The 14,337-nt window shown below is 37.3% G+C and overlaps 1 protein-coding gene across 7 annotated transcripts in view; it reads right to left on the reverse strand.

Annotated features, from left to right (window-relative positions):
• The window catches only part of GIGYF2 (GRB10 interacting GYF protein 2), a 136,176-nt gene that overhangs the window by 107,418 nt on the left and 14,421 nt on the right, over positions 1-14,337 (reverse strand). For all 7 annotated transcript variants that reach the window (XR_011994119.1, XM_072719143.1, XM_072719144.1 and 4 more), the window contains exon 3: positions 1,696-1,779. Coding sequence is in view for 6 of the 7 variants with exons in the window: in XM_072719143.1 (XP_072575244.1) it covers positions 1,696-1,736 (41 nt within the window). In the remaining variant the exon portion in view is untranslated. The remainder of the gene's footprint in view (positions 1-1,695; positions 1,780-14,337) is intronic.

Here is a 14,337-nt window from a genome sequence, read left to right on the forward strand (position 1 = left end):
TTTTTTGGTTTAAGCTAAGTTCCTGGTGTTGTCTCTTTTTCTTAAAGGGTGAGGTGGGGGAAGGGGGCAACTTCTTTAAATTAGCTGACAATTTTAATCATGTTTTTTACAATGAAAGAAAGTGTGTAAATACAAAAGAGAAGCAGTTACAAATTCTAGATAAAGGCAGAAGAGTTACACACAAAATGATTTACAAAGTGAGCTATATGGATTTAAAACCACCTTATAAAGAAAGTTATTAAGTTGTGAATAAAGTTTAGCTACAAGAATTTCATCAAAAATATTTTCATTATAATGAAAAGCTGAAAACAGCCTATATATGCTACATCTAGACTAGTTAAATAAATAATGGTACATCATACAATGCCACCATTTAAGATAATAGAAAACATTTATTGATTAAAAAAAGATACTTTTCATGTGGTTATTCTTTAAAAGCAGGTTACAAAGCTGAATGTACAGTATGATCCCGTTTTTGTGAAAATAATGTACATATATACAAATAAGCATACATAAAACCACCTGGAAAAATAAACTAACCTATTTACAGTGGTTATCATGGACTGTAAAATTATGGTGATGTTACCTTCCTCTGGCTTACTTGTAATCTCTTAATTTCTTTAGAAACATATATAGATATGGTAATAAAATTGTTTTTAAAATACAAACTAAGACCTCAAATAGGTACAGCATTAATTAAGTCAACGTTTCCAAAATAAATTCTCAAAGTAGAGAAGCTGCATCAGTTCTTAGAACTTCAAGTAGTGATTTCTCCTCAGTCTCCAAATGCTAGCTATAAGGGGCCAAGAAAATTTAGGAATTACATATAAAAATAAATGCATAAAATAAGTTAGTAAGTGTCCTCAAGCAGTGAGTTACTACAGAAGCCTGAATCATATTTCACCTGAACAATCAAGAATGTTTACGATACCATTCCAATGTATCCACTTTATATACACTGCCTCTGGCTCAAGATTTGAATAGAAAAAACAACTATTCATGCCACTGATGAGAGGATCTTCAATCACCAACATTGGGGGGAAAAGAAGAGGGGAAAAAAGTCACACTACAATGTGATGGATCTCAAAATTCCATGAGAATTCCATATTCAGGGTCCAAACACATCTGTAAGAGACTCAAAGGTCAATTAATTGTTATTATGGCAAATGCTATATCAATCTTAGATGGGCTACAGTTAATAGCCAGTATAATTCTGGACCACCTCCCTGGCCCATCAATAAAATAAAACTCAAATAGTAATTCAATAAAAACTATGTTTTCAAACAAGTCTATGAACAGCACTCACAAAACAGCATTGTAGCAGAAAACAAATACAGATAAAAATGTTACAATTTTATGAAAAAGTTTATATGCACCTAGACAAGGGCTCAAAAGAAAAAGCAAATAATTTGCTAGGGTGGTGGGACTGCAAGGAGTCCATTATCCTTGCAAAACCAGACCAAGAAAATCCCATTATCATTACATGGCCAGATCAAGAAAGTTTTAAAAACAGAATGCAGTCATTAACCAAATGTAATTTATTCCTAGACAAGCTACACTGTTTTCAACTAGGATAAATCAAAGTCTCAAAAACATGTACAGTTAGTTATAAACCACCCAACATCTCTACAAATACCTTACTACTATACTAGTATTATATCCAATATTCAACCGGATGAGATTGTGAAAACTCACCATTCAGGCCCAAAGTTCAGTGTCTGTGTTTCCGCTGCCATTATTTTCCGTATTTTTACAATAGATTTTTATATGTGGAGAAACCTGTTAAAGAGAAAAATATCTCCATACAATTAATCAAGAGTAAATAAAGAATTCCAATCCAGAATCTAGCGAGAGTTTTTTTTACTTATTCCCTGGCTCTTCTTAACTAGAGCCACCAGAATGGGATTTTTAAATCCCTGTTTATAACAGTATAGCAGGCAAAGTGAAATTTATAAATCCACCTTACATTTCAATTCACCGTCATCTAATGTTTATCTGGGGAAAGGGGGCATGGTCTAAGATGAAGCTGATCGGATAGGTGGGAACACACCATGCAGGGCACCAGGGACCAAATTAAGGATCTTCTTCATTAGCCATTGAGCAATAGGGAGTAAATGAAGGGTAACAGATTTACATTTTAATTTATATTATTCCCTTGTAATGGCTCTCTAATCACCAGGAGGTATATGAAAGATTCTTAAAATAGGCATCCTCCCTTTCTATCTTATAGTTTCTGCTACAACTCTCCCCACTTTGTTTAGCATGTTTACACACTAGTGATTCTTTTAAAAAAATTTATCTTGAACCATCAAGTTAAAATAACTCAGTAATAAATTTCTTAAGTGACCTTTCAAAAGCTATTTTAAAATATCAGAGCTTAGGGGATCCCTGGGTGGCTCAGCAGTTTAGTGCCTGTCTTTGGCCCAGGGCAGGATCCTGGAGCCCGGGGTTCGAGTCCCACATCGGGCTCCCGGCATGGAGCCTGTCTCTCCCTCTGCCTGTGTCTCTGCCTCTCTCTCTATGTCTATCATAAATAAATAAAATATTTAAAAAATATATTATCAGAGCTTAAAGCGAAATAAGTCAGACAGGAAAAGACAAATAGTGTAGGGTATTACTTCTATATGGAATCTAAAAACACCATACTCAGAGAAATAGAGTATAGAGTGGCAGTCACCAAGGGCTGGGAGGCAGGGAAAATAAAAAAGGGAGATATGTGGTCCAAGGATACAAAGTTCTGGGGATCTAATGCACAGCAAGGTGATTACAACTCATAATACCATATTATACACTTGAAAGCTGCTAAGAGATTAGATCTTAAATGTTCTCACCACAAGAAAGAAATAGTATGCGATGGAATCAAGTATTTTATGCTATGGTGGTAATCATTTTGCAAAATATAAACATATCAAACCAACACACTACATGCTTTAAACCTAGACAATATAATGTGTCAATTATATCTCAGTAAAGCTGGGGGAAAAAGACATCAGAGCTTAAAAATGAGAAATACTATAAATATTATAAATATATTGTAAATATCTCCAAGATAAAGTCACAATACCCTCTTATTTCTATTTAGAAGATCTAAAAATAATTAACTAGAAAAAAAAAATGCTTCAGGGTGCCTAGCTGGCTCAGTTGGTAGAGCATTCAACTCTTGATCTTGTGGTTGTGGGTGTAGAGATTGCATAAAAATATTAACCAGAAATTAGTCAAAAATGCAGAAAAGGCAAAATAAAAATATGTTAATGTCCATAATCAGCTATTAATTTGTCTACCCTGGGAGGGGAGGAGAAAAAGGAGAAAAACTCAGCAGGGTGGGCAAAAAATAAAAGTAAATAAAAAATAATTTATCTGTCCCCCTTCCTGGAAGGTATTTCTAGCCCTATTTCAACCCTGAGGGAGGTTATTCAATCCTAGGGAGACGCCCATACTCCAATTTAACCCTGATTCTCTGCTACCTGACCCCTCAAGCTTGTACACCAGACTAGAGCTGAGATCAACTTAGTGCCCTCCCCACCTTTTAAGCAACTGGTGATTCAAAAAAAAAAAAAAAAAAAACACTTAGGACACATGGTTTTGTACATTTTAACCTCTCTGAAATTAGAATACATCTTAATTAGTATCCTGTTACAACTGCTCTCAGCTCAAGGAAGTTGTCATTGTCCAGAATAAATTTGGTCATAACCATTCATATTATCATCCTTTTAACTGTATTGTTGCTAGTATCTGATTTTTAAAACTGCTGCTTAAAATGTCTTCAAAAAGATTATAAAATAATTCTAAATTGAAATAATATGTAGTATATATAATAGAAAAGAAAGAAAATACAGCAATGGGATATTAGTGAAGTAAGTTTTCATCATCAAATAAATGATTCTAAGTGCTTTACAGAACTTGAGGAAAAGGACCAAATGCAGATGAACTTTGTTAGAGTTTCCTGCTGAGACTGGACAACGCACAACCCACATGTGGCCACATGCAGTAGCCCCAAAGTACTTAAAGAGGGAAAAATTAAACAACTTAGACTGCTTTTGAAAATTTCAGAAGCACCAAATCACTGAATTTTAAATTGATGAGAAAACAATGGAGCATTCCCCCAAGAAACATTTCATCATTAATACCCTTAATGACATGACCCTACACTGACAGGGAGAGGAAGGAGGAAAGAAATTTCCATAATCCTAAATTCTTCATGATGTAGAAGAGTCAGACATAATATGTCGGAATCTGAGGAATATCTTAACAATTTATTTCACTTCTTTTTCTCTGTAACATATATATAAAATATATATCATATAATAAAATCTATTAGACTTATTTGCTAAATAAGTTTAAAGGAACTTTTTTTTAAAACGTAAAATAATGGGCACCTGACTGGCTCAGTCAGAAGAGTATGTGACTCATGGAGCATCTGGGTGAAGCGTCAGACTACGGCTCAGCTCGTGATCTCAGGGTCTTGGGATCCAGTGCTGCATCAGGTTCCCTGCTCAGCAGGGAGTCTGCTTCTCCTTCTCCTTCTACCCCCTCAATCAGCTCATGCTTGCTCACTCATGCACACACATGTATGTGCGCACATGCTCTCTCTCTCACAAATAAAACTTATTTTTTTTTAAAGATTTTATTTATTCATTCATGAGAGACATGGAGAGAGGAAGAGGAAGAAGCAGGCTACCTGCAGGGAGCCCAATATGGGACTCAATCCCAGGACCTCAGGATCACCCTTGAGCCAAAGGCAGATGCTCAACCACCCAGCCACCCCATAAATAAAATCTTAAAAAAAAAAAAAGAACATGTAACTCTTGATCATGGTCATGAGTTCAAGCTCCATGTTGGATGTAGAGATTACTTTAAAAAAATAACAATTTATGAAAAACGTTTTCTGAATCTAAAAAAATGTCAAATAAGAGCTGTCATAGACTACTACCAGACTGAAAGGAAAAAACGTAAAATAAAAATTTTAAGTAATTAAAAAACTGTGGCAGAGCTTACTTCACAGTGTGATTTCTTCCTTAATAATACATGAAGACACTCACTGGTGTGCTCAGGCAGCTCAGTTAGTTAAGTGTCTGCCTTCAGCTCAGGTCATGACCCCAGGGTTCTGGGAAGAAGCCCTGCTTTGGGTTCTCTGATCAGTGGGGAGTCTGCTACTCCCTCTCCCTTTGTGCTCATGTGGGCACTTTCTCACTTTCTCTTTCTCTCAAATAAATAAATAAAATCTTTTTTAAAATGTTTTTTAACAACCTCACAACCGATGCACATTAGATTCAATTAAATTATGGTACATTCCAACTGAAATGACTTGTCAAGAGAGTGTTGATCAGACTCCAAGTAAGTACCCACTGTAAATCAATACAGGTATGCTGCTTACAAATCAGCCCTGTAACCATATTTGGCATAAATCAATTCAGTGTGCTTTTAAAAAGTATGTGGACCTACATCAACTATGAGGCTTTATTGTAATACAAAACATCCTGAAAGAGTGTTTTTACTACCATTTTAAACCCCATCTAGCCAAATGTTTTATACTTAAACCCTGTGGAACTTTGACTGCTGGAAAACAGTCAGTTTTAAAGCAAGTCAAGATTTGAACCAGACCGAATTTACAAGGCAAATGACTCTCAATTAAAAACTGAATTATTTGATAGTTGTATTAAAAAAAAAATTTTTAATTCCCCCTTTCAATTACTATCTTAAGGCCACCACACAAGTCTTGGAAGCACAAAACTGTGTGGGCACCATTACTACAAAGAATGCCAACGGAGTCCTTAGAGTTGTGTAACACCTAACCTTCCCAACTGCAGGGAGCAGTCTTGAATTACAGGAGAAGCCTTAGACTAGACTTAGACAGTAAGGAACAAGCAAGGAAATCCTGTTCTGGTCCTCTTTACCATTCCACCTATAAACTTTTCAGGTAGTGCAAACATTAAAAGCTATTCTTTTTAACGTCCTAGGCTGGAAACCTAACTACCATTTATAACATGGTTTCCATTAAGATTTCTGAAGAGCTCTTGAGGACCTAAGAATAATAATCTACGTGACTTAATTATCAACTAAAGACACCTACGTTACTCAGAATGGTCTTCTACTTGTTCTCCTTTATAAATTAAAAAAGGAAACCTAAGAGTCACAACCATTGAAGAAATCTCATTCAAAAGCTTATAGTACTATAATCTCTAATTCTGAATTCTCCACCTCAGACTGCCCCATCCACATCCATTTAAATGAGCCCAGTTCTAATGTATTTACATAGGTACTAGATAGACTATCTTACTCAATACCTCTGCATTATAAATTAGAATGGAAACTGGGTGTTTTTCTCAACTGTCCTTTCTAAGGATGCAGTGAGGTCCTGAAATGCATAGGGTTCACCTTGAGCTACATGTTGTCACCATCAGAAAACAGCCCTGAATTTTCACAGCAAGTCAGGATTTGAACCAGACTCTGGATGCTGTGCTCTACCTTTCTAGATTGCCTTTTTTTGAAACTCTCCTCCATGACCAGTATTACACTGGTACTGTTTTTTCCTATCTTCATTTCCTTCCTATTTATTTGCTATTCCCTAGGGAAGCCCCTCCCCACACACACCCACACTGTGATACAGATTTGATTTTTTTCTCCCATGACCCAGATGCTATTTCCAGCTGCCTGTTCCACCTAGATATCTACCTCAACAAAAACTGATCAAGGTACCATTGTTCTCATAGTTCAGTAATCAGCCAGGCTCAAAAGCACAGAATCATATGCAACTGCTTCCTCATTGCTTCCTTATATCCTGCCATTTTTGTCTCAAATTTGGTCAATTTCCTTTTCAAGATTTCTCTTGCATTTTTTCATTACAGTTAAGCCTTTGTTAACTCACGTTTGGATTATTACAATGAAATTTCTAATCTGTTTCCCTGAATCACTAAGTACTCACATCCAACAAGATCAATCTTCCTAACGTACTATTCTGGCCATGCTTACCCCTCTGTAAAATGGTCAATTAAACCTACCATGTATGGTCAAATTTCTTGGTATTTCAGGTCCCCACCAATCTGATAATTCCTACCTTCTCAATTCACCTCCGAACTCAAGGCCAAATGAGAACTTTATACTCTCCACTGCATTCTCCTTCTTCTTCTTTTTCTGTGCCAATCCTTTGCCCTGGAAGGACTGCCTTGCCCTCCCTCCCTTACAATGACCTGCATAAAACCAAAGATCCATTCAAGTATCTACTCCATTTCGTAAGCAGAAGCAGCACTGGTCCCTCTGGAAAGGAAAATCTACACAGAGGATGCAGAAGTGGAATGGAAACTACGGGAGTCAATATCAACGTACAGTGCTTTTTGAATCTGTATATAAAGCTTGAAAGTAAAAAGAAAATTGAAAAGAAATAAAATTTGAGAGGAAAAACACTCATGGTTTTGGTCAAAATCAACACACCTGAGGAAACACCCCAAAAGGCCATTATTATAGACCTTGAACTCCACAACAGAGGGAGGATGGGGATGAGAAAACAGATTTGGAAGTAAATCTACATAACTGTAACCAAAAACTGAATGAAACTATCCCTAAGTAGAAGCCAAGTGGGGACAAGCTCAAGGGATAAGAACAAAGCCCAGCAAACACAATGCAGGACGATACTGGCAAGAAGAGAAAGACCACATAGTTAGAGATCTCCAGCACTAATCTTTCACCCTATCATGGACTCTCACTTTCTCCATGTTCACTGACTCTAACAGATGGGAGAAAGAGCCAGGGTCTCTGGGGAGATTATCAGTTCAAAAGGGCTAAAAACTAAAGTGAAGACTGGTAAATCAGTGGCCATATTACAGAAGACTTAGTATATTATATCCCAGGGGCAATGAAAGGCTATAAAAAGATTAGGGCAAGAAAATGTCTAGAATAAAACTTGTATTTTAGGAAGATCAAGGTGCCAAGAGGAGAATGAATAATCAAGAGCTAAAAGGAAAGGTGAAGTGTTAGAAATAGAGCAGATATTGTGAAAGCCAGACCTACATACCTATAGAGTGCTGATGACAACAAATAGTAACTATATTCACTGACATAAAAAGACGTCAACAACATATTAAGTGTTCAAGGCAGGTTACAGACTACAGAAAATATAACATTCAACACATTCTAAAATATATCCTTAGTGGATATATATAAATATGCCCCAAAATGTTAATATTTACTTCTGAACAGTGGAATTATGGATAATTATTTTCCCAATAAGTTTCTAATCTGTGTATACAATAAAGAACTGGCACAATTCTTTTTCTATAGAATTTAAAAGTTTCAAACACTGAAAGCAAAAAAGATAAAGATTGTCTCCTACCAGTGAAGTCACTGGTGATTTGTAGAGTAGTTATAGAAATGTGGTGAGAGGAGGCACCTGGCTGGCTCAGTTGGTAGAACATGGGACTCTTGATGTCAGGGCTGTGAGTTCAACCCCCACATTAGGAGTACAGTTTATATACATACATACATCAGAAAATGTGTGTTCAAGCAGAGTAGTAATTACATAGAGACAATAGGAGTAAACCAGGCTAAATGGTCATCACCCTAGCAAAGAAACAGAACAGGCTATGAATGGAAGAGAATAAAGTTTCTGATTCTGCCTATTGACACTGCTACTTTTATGCAGGGAAATGTACTAGTAACCTCAGAGGGCTAAAGAGACAGCAAAATTATCAGGGCAGAGTGGGCTTCAGTTACCTTAATAACACTGAAAAACATCCTATGAACAATTTAACATACGAAAGGTTTAACACACAAAAATGACACTTCAGAAATCTCAGTAAAAGTTCTTGGAAAGGAACGAAACCATGAGATTGGGTCAACAGAGAAAAAACTCAGTGGTTATGAAAATGAGACAAAAAGGATAAATAACCACATGGACTTTCATTCATCTCATGACCAGTGATGACAGTAACACATGGCACAGTGGAGTTAGCAGGCTTCAAGAATTCTGAGAACAAGTCCTGGTCCTATCATCTCTGAAATATAGAAGCATCCAAACCTCTGAGAAAGTAGTTGGAAAAGGACATAAAGTGTACAATGACATAAAGTGCTTTTTTTTTTTTTTAAGATTTTATTTATTTATCATGACAGAGAGAGAGAAAGAGAGGCAGAGACACAGGCAGATGGAGAAGCAGGCTCCATGCAGGGAGCCTGACATGGGACTCGATCTCAGGTCTCCAGGATCAGGCCCTGGACTGAAGGCAGTGCTAAACCTCTGAGTCACCCAGGCTGCCCAAAGTGCTTCATTTTCTCACAACCTAGCAGTGTCAAGAAGCCAGATAACTTCTGGACACATACAATCACTATGAACATGGAAGGAGCTACAGATCTATGTAGTCTAAGTCCTAATTGGAGAAACACAGCAGGAAGAAGCCAAAGTAGAATCAGAATCTGAACAGCAGCGGGGATCCCTGGATGGCTCAGTGGTTTAGCGCCACCTTCAGCCCGGGGTGTGATCCTGGAGACCTGGGATCGAGTCCCATGTCGGGCTCCCTGCATGGAGCCTGCTTCTCCCTCTGCCTGTGTCTCTGCCTCCCCCTCTCTGTCTCCCATGAATAAATAAAATAAAATCTTAAAAAAAAAAAAAGAATCTGAACAGCAGCTGATAGTTCAACGCTGAAAGTGTTCCGTGATACTGCTTCCAGAAGTTGTGACGTGATTAGCTACCACTACTAATAACTCAAAATATGTACTCCTTTAAAACCTCCTAAATCTGGGACGCCTGGGTGGCTCAGTGGTGGAGCGTCTGCCTTTGGCTCAGGGTGTGATCCTGGGATTTGGGATCAAGTCCCACATCGGGCTCCCTGCATGGAGCCTGCTTCTCCAACTCTGCCTGTGTCTCTGCCTCTCTCTCTGTATCTCTCATGAATAAATAAATAAATCTTTAAAAATAAATAAATAAAACCTCCTGAATCTTAAAAAAATCATCTGCTGCTGCAAATCTCCATCTCCTGGATATGTAAAACTTACCCCCCCCAAAAAAATATGACAAATCTGGAATGAAGTCCAGCCAGTACTATGCATAGTATACCAAAATGAACACCTAGGAACCTGAATCTGCCCTGACACTTCTTTACATCCATTTTCCCAAGGGCAAAGAAAAAGAGCCACCCTTCCAGCACTCTTCACACACACAGTCCCAAATAAATGAAGACTTCTGTCCCTATTCCAGCAGCAAACTATTTTTACCTGAGCCAGATCTGGATTAAGATAACACAAGATTAGTAACTCCATTAGTGCGAATTATATCAACCACTTCAGAAAATAGTTTGGCAATATTTATCAAATCTAAATATATGCCTACCTCCCATGATCCCATAATACACAGCTAAATATATATTCAAGAAAAGTATCTACCAAAAGACAAAGATATTCATAGTAGCTTTATTCACAATTACCAAAAACTGACATTTGGCTACTATGTTTATCATGGCAAATAATCACCAACAGATGGGGATCCCTGGGTGGCTCGGCAGTTTAGTGCCTGCCTTCGGCCCAGGGCATGATCCTGGAGTCCCGGGATCAAGTACCACGTTGAGCTCCCTGCATGGAGCCTGCAGGCTTCTCCCTCTGCCTGTGTCTCTGCCTCTCTCTGTTGTCTCTCATGAATAAATAAATAAAATATTTTTTAAAAAATTACCAACAGATGAATAAATAAATTGTAGTGGAGCTTTCAAGGAAAGGGTGGTATGCCAGAGAGAGCACTGAAGCTCTGCACCCCTTCCCATATACCTTGCCCTATGCATCTCTTCCATCTGGCTGTTACTAAGTTAGGTAACATTAATAAAGAGAAACTGATACCATGTGCCTCCTGATGTGATGCACTGAGAAGAACATAGCAATATTTGTTACATTCCTGACAATAATGCATAAAGTGAAGCTCATCCTGAAAAAACATCAGATATACTCAATTGATACACAAAATCAATCATCTATACTCTCCAAAAATATCAATGTCATAAGACACCAAAAAAAAGGCAGAAGAATCATCCCAGATTAAGGGAAACATGGAGGTATAAAAACCTAGGTGCTTCTGATTCTTAATTTCATCTTGAACCAACTTTAAAGGACAACTGTAATAATAAGAGTTCTGGATTAAGTAATAGTATAATATCAATGTTAATTATGACTGAAAATTTTACTATGATTATGAAGGAGAATGTTCTTATTTTTAGAAAACAACACTGAAGGGGTACCAGGGTGGTTCAATCTATCAAGCGTCTGTCTTCTGCCAAAGTCATGATCTGGAGGTTCTGGGTTCAAAGCACCAAGTCAAGCTCCCTGCTTCTCTCTCTCCCTCTGCCCCTCCCCACCCCCAACCCCTGCTCATGCATGCACATGGGTATTCTCTCTCTCTCAAATAAATAAAATCTTAAAAAGGAAAAAGAAAATAACACTAAATGGGTACCTGGCTGGCTCAGTTGGTAAAGCATGGGATTCTTGATGTCAGGGTCTTAAATTCAAGCCCCACACTGGACAGAAAGCTTACTTAAGAATAATAGGGGCACCTGGGTGGTTCATAGTTCAGTCAGTTAGGCATCTGTCTGACTCTTGATTTTAGCTCAGGTCATGATCTCAGGGTTGTGAGATCGAGCCCCATATGAGGATCATGTGCTGGGTGTGGAGCCTGCTTAGGAGTCTCCCCCCGCCCCCACTGCCCACCCCCAAAATGATTTAAAAATTAAAAAAAAAAAAACTACCACCACTGAAATATTTACAGGAAAAGAAGCATGACGTCTGTATCATACTCTCAAATGGAACAGAAAAAACTTACATAAAATGTTATATGTTTAAAAGATATATTATAAATTATGTTAAGAATTACATGTGTACATACATACAAAGAAAGAGAAAGGAATAATATAGTAAATACAGAAAATGTTAAAAACTAGTGACTGAACTACATGAACACACAAAAAATCTTAGCAATTTTCAGCAACTTTTCTGTAAATTTGAAATTATTTCAAAAAGAAAAGTTAAATTGCTCATAAAACAAAACACTCAGCAATAAAAAGAAAAGAATCAACTACTGATACAACAATACCGCATGGATCTCCACAGACATCATGTTCAATGAAAGAAACCAGCCACCAAAGAACACAGGCTGTATGATTCCTTTGATAAGATGTTCAATAGATAAACTAATCAAAAAGTGACATAAGTCAGAAATATGCTCATAGGGAAGTAGAACTAATGACCAGGAAGGAGAAATATGCACTGGGGTACTAGAAATGTTCGCTATACGGATCTAATACAGAAGTATATACACATGTGAAACTTTTCCAAGTACACACCTAAGATTTGTGTACTATTTACTATATTTTATACCTCAATTTTAAAAAGGTTGAAAAAGGGGGCTCATGGCTGGCTCAGTCTGTAGAGCATGCAACTCCTTTTTTTTTTTTTAAGCAGGCTCCACGCCCCACGTGGAGTCCAATGTGGAGCTTGAACTCAATGACCTTGAGATTAAACCTGAGGTGAAATCAAGAGTCAACCACCCAACCAACTGATCCACCCATGTGCCTTTTTTTGTTTTGGGTTTTTTTGTTTTTGTTGGTTTTTTTTTTTTTTTTTTTTTTTTTGGTAGGCTCCATGCCCAGCACAGAGCACAACACAGGGCCCAAATTCATAGCCCTGAGATCAAGATCTGAGCCACTATCAAGAGTTGGAGGCTTAACCTACTCAGTCACCCAGGTGCCTGGAGCATCCAACTGTTGACCTCGGGATGATAAATTGAAGCCCCATAATGGGGGTAGAGCTTACTTTTAAAAATTAATAAATAAAATAAAATGAAGCAAGATTCAGTCACTAGACTAAAATATGTAGGTCTCGGAATGCATTTTTTTTCTAACTTCAGAAAAAAGCTAAATAAGACAATGAAAAGGAACCATGAAGGAAGATCCACACACACATCACTCATCTTTATAAAGAAAGGAAGCAATCATAAAAGCAGCACATTCACTCTACGGAACACAGTGCAACATACATTCTTGCACACAAGAGTGTAATTACTCATGTCATTAAAACACAAAGACAGCAATGAAGAGATACTAGTGAGGTGAGATTAATGGTTTTATCCCTATTTTCATAATCTGCAATAATATTCTTCAATAATTTTTATGACAAAGTAGATCTTGATTCTCACACAAAGTGTCTGCCTGGTTTGTATGAGATACTTTTACAACCCCAACGTGTATGTCATAGAAAGTTAGTTAATACTGGGGTGTCTGGGTAGCTCAGTTGATTAAATGTCTGCCTTCAACTCAGATCATGATCCAGGATCCTCGGATAGAGCCCCACATCAGGCTCTCTGCTCAGCAGGGTGCCTGCTTCTCCCTTTCTGTCCCCTCCCCCGTTCTTGCTAACCTCACGCACTCCCTCTCAAATAAATATAATCCTTAAAAAAGAAAAAGAAAGTTAATATCCTTTTGAATATTAACAGTTTTTTTTTTTTTAATTAACTCAGTTTTAAAAACAATTTTAAGAGGGTGCCTGGCTGGCTCAGCCGAAGTATACAACTCTTGATCTCAAGGTGGTCAATTCGAGCCTTACTTTGGGTGTAGAGATTACTAAACAAACTTTAAAACATTTTTTGACAGAAATAAAAGGAAACTCTTCTCCCCATTAGAGCAGAAAACACTTTTTCCTTTATCTGATCTTCATTTTTAAACATGCAAACTTTTTTTTTTAAGTAGGCTCCAAGCTCAACATGAGCTTAAACTCCCAACCCTGAGAGCAAGAGTCAGATGCTCTACTGACTGAGCCACCCAGGTGCTCTAACATGCAAATTTATTATTATTATTATTATTATTATTATTATTATTATTATTTGAGAAAGAAGGCAGGAGAAGAGAGAGGGCAGGGGGTGAGGGAAAGGGACAAGCAGACTCCCCACTGAGCACAGAGTCCAACACCAGGCCTGATCCCAGGACCCCAAGATCGTGACCTAAGTTGAAATCAAGCACTCAACTGACTTAGCCACTGAGGTGCTCCAACATGCAATCATTTTTTAATAATTTTGAAAATATGATCTGTTAACATATTTATTGATGACAAAACTTCATGAAGCAAAATTAGGCTTCATTTATTTATTACTAAACAGTTAACCCCAGGAAAAGGAACAGAGAACTTTTTTCCCAGAAAAATCATCAAAAATCAAAAGAATTATCTATATCTATCTGGACCATATATTATATATGAAAACCTGGCAAAATACTATTTATTTCTGTATTAATTACCCTTTGCATGGCATATCTTCAAAAAAATTATAGATTCTCTGCTGGCTTTTCTCCTCAGCCTAAAAGAAATTTAGATTTCTAATTTACA

The sequence above is a fragment of the Vulpes vulpes genome, chromosome 9, assembly GCF_048418805.1.
Source record: "Vulpes vulpes isolate BD-2025 chromosome 9, VulVul3, whole genome shotgun sequence".
NCBI classification, from domain to species: Eukaryota; Metazoa; Chordata; class Mammalia; order Carnivora; family Canidae; genus Vulpes; species Vulpes vulpes.